General features: G+C 28.4%; 1 protein-coding gene across 5 annotated transcripts in view; it reads right to left on the reverse strand.

Moving 5' to 3' along the window:
* Nucleotides 1-533: 533 nt before the first annotated feature.
* The window catches only part of LOC122716659 (V-type proton ATPase 116 kDa subunit a1-like), a 36,783-nt gene continuing 23,150 nt past the window's right edge, over nt 534-14,166 (reverse strand). For 4 of the 5 annotated variants that reach the window (XM_043939949.1, XM_043939950.1, XM_043939951.1 and 1 more), the window contains exons 2-14: nt 9,604-9,744; nt 8,448-8,627; nt 7,914-8,042; nt 7,721-7,836; nt 6,993-7,119; nt 5,290-5,466; nt 4,800-5,012; nt 4,362-4,575; nt 3,702-4,125; nt 3,215-3,342; nt 2,902-3,134; nt 2,155-2,543; nt 534-1,692 (exon numbers count right to left, since the gene is read on the reverse strand). In XM_043939949.1, the coding sequence (XP_043795884.1) occupies nt 1,596-1,692; nt 2,155-2,543; nt 2,902-3,134; nt 3,215-3,342; nt 3,702-4,125; nt 4,362-4,575; nt 4,800-5,012; nt 5,290-5,466; nt 6,993-7,119; nt 7,721-7,836; nt 7,914-8,042; nt 8,448-8,627; nt 9,604-9,720 (2,544 nt within the window). In that variant the 5' untranslated portion in view covers nt 9,721-9,744 and the 3' untranslated portion in view covers nt 534-1,595. The remainder of the gene's footprint in view (nt 1,693-2,154; nt 2,544-2,901; nt 3,135-3,214; nt 3,343-3,701; nt 4,126-4,361; nt 4,576-4,799; nt 5,013-5,289; nt 5,467-6,992; nt 7,120-7,720; nt 7,837-7,913; nt 8,043-8,447; nt 8,628-9,603; nt 9,745-14,166) is intronic. The other variant, XM_043939953.1, reaches the window with a different exon arrangement.

Raw genomic sequence — 14,166 nt, forward strand, 5'->3', positions numbered from 1 at the left:
CAAAAGTACAATCCAAAATGATCTTCTCATTTATCTGTGCCATGTAAACGAGTTCTCGAAATAAAAATTGTTGATTAATAAAAAAAAAAAATGAAGTACAAATTGGAATCTGAAAAATACATACGTTTGATTATCTATTGGTTGAACTGCAAGCTTCGAGCATCTGGTTTCCACTGTTTCATTAGCAACCCTTCAAGTGTACAGAAAGGATGCGTATCAAAGAATCTGGGGTGAATGATTGGAGGGTTAAAAGCATCGAAGCTTGAACAGCATGGATGTTTCTAAAAACTACTATTCGTTAAAAAAAAAAAAAATAATGAAAATTATAAATCTTGTTATATATAAATTTAACAAACAAATATTCTTTCATTATATTTATAAATAATATAATAACATATCAATGTATTCATATAAATCAATATAATTTTTCGAATTTTTCAAAGAGAAATTAATCCATATTTATTGAAAGTTATTGGGTAGTTTTTACGTCTGAGCAGGAAATGTATAAAAGTTAAATCAATGCAACGTGAAGATATTGGTAAAATATATTTTTATATATATTTGCATCGCACTGTTTTCAGATATTACATTAATATCTATATTGGATACATCTCTAACGACACCACTTCTTATTAGTTTCAAGATGAATACTTTTCGCAATCACTTTCGATAATTTGTACTCTAGTAACATAGAATGTACATTCCCGCCATCCTTCTCAAATTTTTATCTTTCTCCTCCTTTATTTTCTTTCCTCTCTTTCTCTCTACATAATAATCCTAGTATAATAATATGCAAATATAATATGGTAAATTATCATATTATACTTTTATCGTAGTGTCACATTTCGACAATGAAGAATGGAATGAACGAGATGTGTACTTATCGACGATATGTTCGTTTAAAACAAATCAGAGAATAATATTCTTAATTCGGGGAACTTACTAGTTTTATCTGGTTTACAATTTTCATGTGCCTTTAATCGTGTTAAAAAAAATTATAGGAAAAATCGTGTATTAAAAAAACATTGGAAATTGATTAACTAATAAATATTTCTTATATAATTTTTAAAAAAACGTTATATTTGTTTAAAACATTTTCATTATCTCTTAATGTTTCGTTCTATCATTTACATAAAAATTTAACATAGGCATCATTATTTTTCAACGTACACCAAGTACATATGATAATATAATAAGTTTCGAAAGCAATTAATTTCGAAAAAAGAATATATCTTCAAAAAAGATATCGAAAGCTTATCGTATTAATAAATTTCTACAATCGATACGAGACACATCGAATATTGTTAACCTAACGATTATCTAAAAATTTATCTTGTTTGAATTAAAAAGGATACAAATATCTTCGATTAAAAATTTCTCTTGCAATGATATTTTATATAAGCACAATCTGGTTAAGTGTAAAGAAATTTTTTTCGTCAAAAATACTTAGTTTAAAAATTTTCAAAAACATATCCTTCCAATGTATATAATTCGTTCGATATTTGTTAATTTGTTTATAAAATAAAAACAAGTCTTTCCGTTTAACACGATAGATATATCTAATTATAATTATTGCTGAGGATCACAGCAGTAGTCTAGTCTTCGGAATCTTCGGCATCTAGAATAGATTTAAAACAAAATGGTTGAAAAGGATAACCTTGGCCATCGTAGAATTTGCTCATAAACTCCACCCTGGAAGAAAAGAAGAAACAAGGAACAAGTGAAAAATATTTGAAAAAATGAATAACATAAATAAACTAAACTGTTCTAGAAATTTTAAACTAAAATATTATGATATTTAATTAATAAATAATTTTTATCCGTCATTCTTATTGTATATCTATTGCTATATCTATAAAATATTAATATTGCATAATCATTTCCATTTCGTTTTAAATTAATATTATTTTAATATATCGAGAAAAGTAAGTAAAACGAATCTCAAAAAAAATTGTACGATCCATTTAATTTAAACAAAAAAAAACATTAATATCTACATTAATTCTGGAAAAATCAATTTTCGTATGTTTTGTGTATGTTTTGTGTATGTACAATTATTCCATGCGCGTATAAAATAAAATATATTTCACAATCGTTCTATTCCTTAAACGAATCGTATTCGCGTTTAATTTTTCTTTTTTTTTTTCTACGTACCAGTGAAGTCGAAGCGTGTGAAGGAAGGCTGACAGGCCTTCCATCATGACAAGAATGGCAACGGTGAAAGAGGCCCACGCGGCGAACACGAAAAATAACATGATGGCCGATATATAATTACCCTCGGCAGCGAGTAAACCCTTGCGTAGAACCATCGACCACAAAACTTCGGAAAGTTGTCCGTGGGCCAACGACAAAGCCCACAAACGTAGGTAAGAGGCAGTGTGTGATATCGTTGAGAGAACGTATTCAATAGTGTGAATTGCCTGGTGTATCATTATTTCACCGAACGACTCGTCTTCGTGTTCATCGGTTGCCCCGCTGGTCGACGGGTTATTTTGCAACCCTTTAGTTTGCAATTCAATATCTTGGGACGCGATTCCATCACTCTGAAACATGAACGAAGGAATGGAAGAGGGGGAAAAATTAATCGACGAATGACAAAGACGTAGAAAGCAAGCATAAAAATTTGTTTTACGATAAAAATCTTTGTATTATTATATCGCGTTATATTCTATGAAAAATCTAATAATAAATATTTAAATGCGTTAAAATAAAAATACATTTACTTGTGCTAGTGAAATTTATTTTTAAAATAGATTTACGTGTTTTCTTTTTTTTTTTTTTTTTTTTTTTTTAAGCACTTAACGCGTGCTTCGCATTTATATAAGTTTATTGTTAAAAGTTTTACGTTTCGGATAAAACGAAATGCGACGGATAACAAGTAGGAAGTTGAGAATTATTTACCAGGACTTTCCCCGTCTCTACGTTTTTTTTGTGCAATAAGAAAAAAAGTGGTTTTCCAAACAGCATGACGGGCACGCATAACGCGGCAATTATGACACAAGCAAGCTGAAGAGTGGTCTGGCCCGGAAACATATACTCTGAACAACCTTCTCGCACTTGGCTATGACCCCGCAATATCATATTAATAAACGTGATCAATATCGATGGTGCACAGCCAGGAGTATACGCCATGTCTATAAAACATGGTGAAATATCGTTAAATTTCATCTGATCGAAAAATTGGATAATTAAACTCGGATATTACGATACGTACCTGGCGAGGTGGGACTATATAAAACCCATTTAACAAACATTAAGACTACCAGGTAGAGAAATAATACAATAAGGAAAAGCAGTTGTGGCAAGAATTCTAAGAAAAGGCTCGAGTATTTCTTGAAATGTCTACAGAGAAATATAGAAATTATTTTTTATAAACAAAATTGCATTGAACGAATGATTGAACGATCGATTGACGGAAAGAAAAGATGAAAAGAGAGTCGAACGAATGGAAATGAGAAAAAGGATTGTAATCGAAAAGTATCGTAAAATTTTTAAGAATATGATCCTTTGATCGTCGAAAACGTTGCTTCTTGGTTTCAAGAAAAAAAAAAAAAAAGGAATACAATAAGAATACAACCCTTTTTATATTTAATTCAATAATTTCAATTTGTATCAATTCATTAAGTGGAAAAAAAAAAATGATGATGAGAGCAGAGTTTATATTATACAGATTGAAGTTATATACGTTTCTAAAAACCTACATAATATTAATGGTACTCATGAACACGCCAAATATCATATGCACGACACCGAAGATGATGGACAGCTTCATTTTGTACGAATTTAAGAATATGATCTTGTTCTCGGCAAGCACCCAAACTGGATCCATACCCAATGGATAAGGGTATTGTTTGTAATCTTTTTTAGCCGGGTCCAATTCCATAAGCTCATTAGTCATGATTGTTTTATTGTCGAACCGTATGTCCCAACTAGACCCGAATATGTTTATTGATCTTGAGAATACGTCATTATAGATGATGCCAGTGTAAATGGAAAACAAACCCATGAGAAGTATAATGTAACGTCCGGCGAAAAATATATTCCAAATTTCGTTCGTTGTTTTTTCAGCCATAAACTTCTTCTCCTTCACGATCATAAACAGAGCGAACAGAGTCATAATTATACCTAAACAAATAATTACGCATATAAATATAATAATACGAAATAAGTAAGCGAGTAATCTTTACACAAAAATATTTACAAAAACAATAATTTATTTGTAAATTGTTATTTCACTTAAATTTTACTGTTTTCATTTTCGAAAATCTTAAATTAAGAATTTGATTATGAAAGTCTGTCACACCCAAAAATGATAAAATAAAATTTCGAAACAAATTGTGATGAATTTGTTATTCACTTACCATGTCCAAAATCGCCGAACATGATGCTAAATAGAAAGGGGAAAGTGATAATCGTATAAAGGGCTGGATTAGCTTCGCGATACGATGCCACGCCATACGCGTCGATCAAGTTTTGAAAACCTCTGGTGAACTTGTTCGTCCTGTTAAACGTCGGAGGGTTTTCGTTCGTGTAGATAACATTGAGGAAAGATGGTATCGAACTACCGCAGAGACGCTAAACAAAGTAAAGGAAATATTAATTTTTGATTTTCTATTTTCATCTTCGAAAAACAGGAAGCGAAGGAAATCTTTCAAGATTCAACTATTCGCTTTTTTTACATTTTTGGATTAAAAAGTTAGAGATAATTGTACTCTTTTTAATATATCAACTGATTACAATAAATGATTGATGTTTGTAAATAAAAAAAAAAAAAAAGAAGTGAAATTTGAAGAACCAACCGATCCTTCGTTAAGGCAGTCTCTAACGATGGTAAGATCCGATACAGGTACCCAACATTCTCCTATAAGGCACTTTTTTGTTACGTCAACGTTGAACAGATTCATCGTGTGATAAATCGCCTTCATCTTTCGAACCATGATACCCCAATTGGGCAATTCCTTGGCTACGTTGTGTAAAACGCGTTGACGATGATCGTGCGTTTGATTCAAAACCTGTAAAGTGAAAAAGAGAGGAGATCATTTCAATGACTTGTTCAATAATTGATCCGTTTCAATAATCAGAAAACAGATGTACAAAGTGAATGAAATGAAATTTAATATATACTGAAATGATTTCATAATTTTTTTTAACTATCATTTTCTCTAATAAGCACTTGAGATACTATGTACAACATATTCCAATAAAAAGGAGGAAGTAACAAGGAAGAAGAAACTGATTACGTAATTAATAATACACGCGATTCTCTTCTGTGTATAAGTTCTTTCTCACCAAGTTTAAATCTTCCAGTCTCGTTCGAACGCCTTTGACCATTTCTTGACGTTCCGCGTGGCTATGCGGGCATGGATACAAAGAGGCGTGGAAACCGGTGCAGACTTTTCTTATGCGGCTCTTCAGCTGTTCTCCTTGGAAAAATGCGACGAACACCGTTTTAAATATCTGATTGCCCTAAAACAATCCGCAAAACTTATCCAACAAGAGATCAAACGTAATATATCGATTATATATTTCATTTATTAAAAAAAAAAAAAAAAAAAAAAAAAAAAAAAAAAAAAAAAAAAAACAAGAAAAGAAACAAAGAAAATTTTGTCGTCAAAATCTACTCGAGAAATGGAGGAAAATGCATGCCATTTAATCCAAAAAAAAAAATCCCTTTTTGTCTTATCCTTACATCTCAATCGATCGTCCAGATATAAGGACTCAAAGTTTAAAGTTTTTCAGTTTTTAACAGCGTGAGACGGATTATGAAATGATTATTCGTCACTCATTGATTTTTTTCTTGAAAATGCGTATTACATTTTTTCAAAGATCGCGTCTGTCGCTTGTCTCGAGGATAAGTAGGATAATAAAACGATTAAAAATTATTCTTTGAACAGCGATATCTCTGGAGCTAGTATCGAGATAAGATGAGAAAGAATCTTCAAAGATCGTAAGATTTTCCTCTTCTAATGGTTTTTTTTTATCAATTGATCGGAATTTATTATCTTTGGAATTATAGTGATTTATCATAAATTTTTTTTAATTTCAATAATCTAATCGGAACAAAGAAAAATAAGCTCGAATACTCGAATATAAATAAAAATATAAAATAAATATGATTCTATATATAATAAAAAAATAATATAATTCGGTAAAGTTTAAAATTTTTAAATCTACTGTGAGAAATTAAATTAATTTAAAATTAAATTCTAAATTAAATAAATCAAATCATTATTTGTATTTATATTTATATGTATTATATTATATTTAACTTTTATTAGTCTTGTTATCTGACTTTCCTTTTCGTTTTTTATTAAAGCGATGTAAAATGATAACGTTTATGCTACAATTAAATCTTATGGAAAGTTGTTTCTTAATAAAAAAAAAAAATAGAGATAAAAAAGATAATAGATACATATGCTCCTAATCAATGTAATAATAATATTAGAAAAATAATATATAAAAAAAAAAAAATAAAAGGGATTAAGATAATGGAAAATCCATAAAAATAATAATTTAAAGATGTATTAAAAATTATTTTAAAACCGAAATTTAAATTTATATCATATTTTAATACGAGAGATTCTTTTGAATTTGAGAAAACAAAGTACAAAAAAAATCTACAAAATAAGGAATCTAACGAATAATCATTGAATTCTTTGAAAAAAAGAATTAATCACGAACGAAATTAAAAATTAAAAATTAGAATTTCTACTTAGCATCTAATAATAATATTAACACTAAAAATCATAATATTAAGATTAATATCTTACCAAATTCTTCGAATCCTTGTGTATGTTATTTTAGAGATAGATATAACAATAATGAGAAAACAGACACAACAAAAATAGATTAATAAAATTAAATCTATGTAAGCGATCGATAATTTTTATAATCTCATAAGCTAGATAAGAAAAAAATCGATTAATTTGTTTTTTTTTTTTTTTAGTTTTAAAAATGAAGTAAGTAGAAAAAAAGATAGGAAGTAAACTAACAGTAGCTGGATCTTCTAATGGTTTGTCAAGCTCAGCCTGGCGCAGAAACACATTTCCACGGGATATTCGCCACAACATTCTCTCGAAAGCTGGTACTCGTTCCCGGTTTATTACCCCAGCAACGAATCTACAAAAATAAAATTTCATCTGATAAAGCAAAAGATTAAAAAAAAAAAAACATTCTCAGTAAATTAATATATAATCTTGAAGAATATCAAATTTAATAATCCTTTAAAATGATATATAAAATATCATTTTAACTTTGTACAAAGAGAATTGTACAAAATTGGACAACTGTTATCAAAATATATAAAAGTTTGAATGCAATAAAATTTACAATAAATAAATAACATTTAAAATTGCATCAAGATCTCCTATCTTTCTATTGAAAAACCAACATCAAGAAGAAGAATCAAACTCAATTATTTTAAAGAGATTTGACAAAATTTGAAATACATTTTCATTTAATTATGAGAAAAAAGAATATACCAGATTATTTGGCTATTATAAAGAAATGTCGTATCTCTGAAAAGATAGAGGAACACTGATCTAACGTTATCACACGTTCAGGGATTAACTCGGCCAACTCCTGGATTTGTAATAAAACCGGATCTCTTCCCAGAATTAAATTCCATTTTAATTCCACAGATTCCACAACTTGGTTATCTTTTTTATGAAATATAAATTTGCATATAAATACGCGTGTATCTGCATATCGTAAAACATACTCAAGACGTCCCCTAATCGTCGTGTTCGGATTCTGTGGTTCCTCGTTTATTAGCGTCCTGGTGATCGAGTCATTGGCCTCTTCCTGTTGATATAGAAGAAGATACGAATCTTGATTCTTCGACAGAACGGTAACATCGATTACACGAAGGAGGACGACGCTATGAGCAAAAGCTGCTGAACTACTTTAGCTACCTCCGTGAAAAATACTTGGGTCTTCTCGAGCACATGCCGTAATTCCGTCAACTCGAGGTAGTTACTCTTCAGGTTCACCGCGTTTTGGCTCAGCTCTAATATGTCGTTCTCCGTTTCCTCGAGATGGGCCTGAAACACCACGACCATATTTCAATCGCACCTGTTTTAATTTCACTTAATACACACGGGTTCTCGATCCATGGATAATGACAATTGATATAAGTGGATATAAAGTGGATTTTAATTAACATTCTCATTTCTTTAAAATTCTTACACTTTTAATGGAAATTTTGGTTAATTTTCAATATAAATCAATAGTATGAATATCACGAAAGAAGTTAAAATTAAACTAGACTTTAATTAGATTTAGACTTTACAAAAAATAATAAAAATAGAACATTAGATAGAAGAGTAAAATAAATCTTTCTTGTTTTAAAATATCGAGTGCAAAGAATAAAAATTTCTACTCGATTCTTCTTGAAATATTGAGAAAGAAAGAAAGAAAAAAAAGAATTACGCGATAAAGAATCTTACCTCGAGATCTATGATCATACGCGGATTCGGTGCCCGTGGTAGTTCCGCGAGGTTGTCGACGATCGGCACTCCGTCTTTCCTCACCTCGGCCTCGATGTATCGAAGTTTCCTCTCCATCTCGTCGCATCGACGCACCTCGTTCACGAACTTCCGTTGAAAATAATTCACATCGCCGTTGAGCTACGAACGAATCGACAATAAAATAAAAAACATCGTTAAACGAGCACTGATCCTCGGTTTTTCATTCCCCTGGAAATTAAATCTCGGTCTGAATAAATATGATCGGCACCGATTTCGCCGACTCGAACTTACGATCGGCCTTGAACAGTTGATTCGAATCAATGGAAATGATTCATCGTGATTCACGATCGAGGATGCGTTAAGGCCGCGTATGAACCCGACACGCATAAAATCGCTTATATCAGTTGTTATGTCATGGACATTAATGATAATTTCTAGGCCAGATACCACCATGCGGACTAACTTTCAAGGAAACTGTGAACCTTTTGCTTTACAATTTTTTGCCTTACAATTCAACTGAAAGACGTAGGAACAAGATCTAACGTATTTATTTTTCAGGACCAAATATTTTAAAAATAAATTCTTTTTTTTTTCAATTATTAATAAAAACGTATTTTTTCCTTTTTTTTTGGAAATAAAAAGAACGTAATGTTCTACAATTTGAGAATTGTTTCGTTAAAGCAATATATTTATCATTTAATTATTTACTAATTAAATTATAAATGTTTAAGCACTTTTACAAAGTGTAAATATCGCTATTTAAATTTCATTTCTTTGGTTCAAATAAAGATAAAAATTGTATTTTGCATAGAAATCTATTAATAATTATTTAATATTATATAAATTATATTCCGTATCGAGAAAAGTTACTTCGCAAAAGTAAACAATTATTAATAGTTTTTTCCAAAATCTTTTGGAATAAATAGCTTTCAAAATTGCATTTTATCTTTTAGATTCATCTTTTTCTTTTATCCTAGACATATCGAAGATACCATTCTAATAATAAGGAATCAAACATGATGGCGCTACAAGGTCAACATCTTTCGAGTTCGAAATAATTACAATAATTATATCTGTGCATTCTCAAAGATTGTAGATATCAGGAAATATGAAAAAGATTACAATAATAACTTACATCACGAAACTGCACCGTGCCCGTTTCTCCAAGCTCGGAAACAGAAAGATAGGCCGCCTCTGGCTGAATGAACAGCTGGCAGAGCGCCATCTGCTCGCTCCTGAACATCGCCCCCATTCTGAAGGCGAGTTACGTTTTGTCCTGTAATAAAAAAAGGAATTGTTATTATTAAGATATAATGGAAAATTTTGAAATAAGTGGAAAAAGTTGCATAATAACGAATGATTATTATTTAAAACTTGAGATAATTTACATTCGTTCGTGTAGGGAGATTTACTCACATTCTAATATTTTAGCTCGATTTTTAATAATAATAAAAAATTTAATCCAAAATGCAATTTATTTTTCATTTCATTTTGATTTGGAGAAATCATCTTTTAATCTTTTTTTGATATCAAAGATATGAATTCGTTTGAAACATATAAATTCTATAAAAATTGTTAAAAAATATAAGAGATATCGTTTAAAAAACTGATACAGAAAATATAATATCTATCATATAACGTATAAAAAGTGAAAATTAGAAAAATTAAATAAATTTTTAAAAAAACATGAATGCTAATACGACTAATAACTAACTAATTATGACCATATGTGCATATACATGCACATATACATATGTAAAAGTGAGAATTTCTAAAGGTGAACCAATAACTTCCTAATTAAAGTTAAATAAGAGAAAGTTAGTGATTAGAGCACAAGAGAAAACATAAATTACACATAAGGTTACATGAGATTAAATTTATTCAAATTTATATTTTTATGAAGATATACAATCTACATAATCACTTTTGTATATAACCAATATGCAATCAAATCAAATTAATATAAATATTAATTCTAAATTAATTCTGATTAATCCTTTAAAAATCGCTTATGAGTGAAATCTAAGAAGTTTTATTCTCAAGAATTCATAACTTGATAACGTTACTCATTGATAAGAAAAATAATTATTATCTGTCGGTTATCACATATCAATTTATTCAAATGCAACACTATGCATATTAATTATCATAAATTTTTTTTTTTTACATATTCATACATTCTTTCTTCATATATATATATATATTCCAACCATACACATTGTCTCTTCTATCCACTCTTTTTTGTTTATTTTTTTATGTTTTTCATTCTTTTTATCAATTTACTATTGACGTGATAACATTCCTTGATTATCCACAATCAAGATTGTTTACGTAAAAGCTATTGACAACATCTTTTAGAACAATAATTTCAAAGTACAGCTAACATATACATGACAGATATGAGGATCGACGAAAAGAGAAAAATTTATAATAACATACGTTTTCATCGACGAAAAAGATTCTTAAAAAAAATAAATGCAAATATGTAATCCTTAACTATGAGCTTACATAAGAATTTGGAATGAAGGAGAAAAGCAATAAAGTATAAAATTCAAGGTGATCATAATCTTCCTCTCATAATCCAAATCAATTATGACTACGTTCTCATGGCTAATCTCATTAAATTACTATCAAACACAGGTGTACTCCTCAATTCTATGTTAGATAATTTCTGCTTAGAGATTTCTCATTACGATTACAATTACTTCCACTTCACTAAATCTTATCAAGACTAATATATTGGTATCGAGTTGTAAAAAAATTTTTTAATTAATTTCTTGATAACTTACCAAAACATGGATGGAACTTTGATAATCTGATATAATTTCTATCAATCTATCTGATTAAAATGATGGAATTTATTTTGAATTATCATAAAATATGATTGATTAATAGATATCTATCTATCACGTAAAAAAAAACAGTTTAAAAAATATTTTATTAATATAAATATAGTAAATGAAAAATCTGTTTGTATCGATAATTGATCGAAGTAAAACTTTATGAACGTCGCAAGGATAAAGAGTAAATCTAAACTAAAAAAAAGTCGTCTCTAATATTCATGCATGCAAATTTTTGTTACAATCAAAAATATCTTCGAAAAAGATTGAGAATCATTGATTTGTAATAAAATTTATTTCAATACCTTATTTTTCATTATATCAGAAATTATCTAACAGTTTGTATTAACGAATTTTATTTTCAAAATTATTTTTGCATATTTTCTATTATATCGTGTTATATAAAGAACTATTTTTGAAAAGAACTTACTATTTATTATTATTTTTTTTTTTTTTTGAACAACAATTACACTATGTCTGTGCTAACAAGACTCATATTCCTTAAAGACTTGAAAATTTAATACATTGTAACTATATATATATAATATACATAATTTACATTACTGTCGAAACACTTGTTACAATTTTTCATGAAAAGAATTCCATTCCATAACATTAACAACCTTCGTGAATCATTATACACATCAAGTTTATTCATAGCTAGATGCTAATCGAATATTTGTTAATTCTTTTAAAAATTTAAAAATTTATAAGAATATTGTTTCAATTGATGCGAGAAAAGTCATAAAATTTAATATGTTATATTAATAATAATCAAGTTTTCATTATAAATATTATTATGTAGATAAAAAGATGAAACGTTCTCCAATGAAACTTCTTGCAACGAAACGTGATCTTATCACGGAACGATAATAATAATGATATCGCGTAACACTTTCATATTCACTTTATAAGATACTTTGTATTTTATGAACAAAGAAATTTAACGATCAGTGACAAGCAATCCATATCATAAATGTGTATACAGTACATACATATTGAGACTTTGAGAAGATCTGCAATTTAAAATAAAGAAACCAGCATTTATCGTGAATTATTAGAACGAAATTTTATCTAAAATTTTAATTATACATCTAACTAACTAATTATATATCAAACTAATAAAAAATTAAATTAAGATTGCAATTGAGAACATGCATGTTTTCTTCATTTTTCAATATGGATAATAAATGGATAAATAAAAAAGAAAAATAATTAGATGTATTATTTGCAATTAAAATTATTTGATTTTTTTAAATACTCTTCTAAATTGTTCGAAAAGAACTAATTTAATTATCAAGAGATATAAAATGCTTTAATATTTTCACTTATGTCTACGACGTCTGCCGATGTATCAAATTAATCTTGGCAAACGTTAACAATTAATGACGTTCAATCTAATAATTTTATAACATAAATTTAACGTTCAAAGTAGTGACGTTGATCTTTTGATGTGACGTGTCATTCTATCAGTGACGTGAATTTCGTATTTTGAAATAGAAGACACGTGAATTGTTTCATTTATCTACAACGAAACTATTCGAGCTATATTTAATAGAATATACTCGATCGTTTCATTCAACTTCACTCTTTATATATAGTGAAAATACAATAATAATATTTACTACTTCCACTTTTTTGATATTCTTTATATAATTCAAATGTTAAATCAATACACAATGTACGAAGTAGATAGTTTTATATATTAAATCCATTATCAAGGATTAATCACTGGATTAATAATTTTATCTCATAACATTTTTTCCAAAACTTTCCAATTAAATTGATCGATTGACAAATAGCATTTTTATAATATATTATATTTTCATACATATAGATATATTATATAGTCAGTTAACTTTAATATCAAAGATGCAGTTTATTATATTCCCATGGTGATTTCCATAGATAATTAAAGATTTAATTTTTTTCGAGATAAAAATGACTTTCGAAAAACTGATAACGAAGATAATTAAATCGTACGATAGTAAGACGTAGCTCGGTGGAACAGAAAATTTGTGGCGCGTATATAGATGTATGCAATCAGCCAGGTAATGCAATCTTATCGAGGGCCGGAATTCTTTACCGCTTCGGTCTTGTATAAAGGAACCGAGATACCGAGATAGAAGTTAAGTTTGAAGATAAGTAAAACGTTTCTTAAGTACATAGAAATGTCGCATCGATTTATACGGTTTTAAATTATACAGTCTAGAGAGCTTAGATTCCTAGAATTAGATTCCTAATTCCCTTTATCATTTTGCGATCTCGAGCACAAATACGTATTAAAATAACACGAATCTAGTATAACTTCGAATTTAATTAACCCTTAAAACAACGAGAGACGTGGTGGGTTTCTAATGCGGAAACAAAGTTACTCATTGTAAATTTCCTTGTATATACATATATATATATATGTATATGAACAAAATAAAATTATTAGCAATTCTGAATATTTTTATTTTTTTTTTATTATTTTATTTTTGAACGAATATAATGGAATATAAATTAAGAAAAATATAATATTTGAATAGCTAGATTTGAAGATTTCTTAAAGAGAAGATAATAAATAATTTTTAATTTTATTGTAAATAGAAGCATTTTTTTGATACAAGATGCTTTGATTCTCATACAAATAATAATAATAATAATAAAAAATAAAATAGAAACGATTGTTGGTAAACGATGATAAATCAGAGGATAGATTTACAAAAGAGAATTTTGGCGCGAAATTTAAATCGGGAAAAAGATCTAACCCAGAAAGAACTGATTTCTTTCGAAAAAGAAAAATTCTCGATGATACGTGTATCACTACGTCTACAATAAATTGGCAGAGAAACGTCTGGTATTAATTGGTCGTA

This window comes from Apis laboriosa, unplaced genomic scaffold (genome assembly GCF_014066325.1).
Source record: "Apis laboriosa isolate Shangri-la unplaced genomic scaffold, ASM1406632v1 scaffold47_cov149, whole genome shotgun sequence".
Lineage (NCBI taxonomy): Eukaryota > Metazoa > Arthropoda > Insecta > Hymenoptera > Apidae > Apis > Apis laboriosa.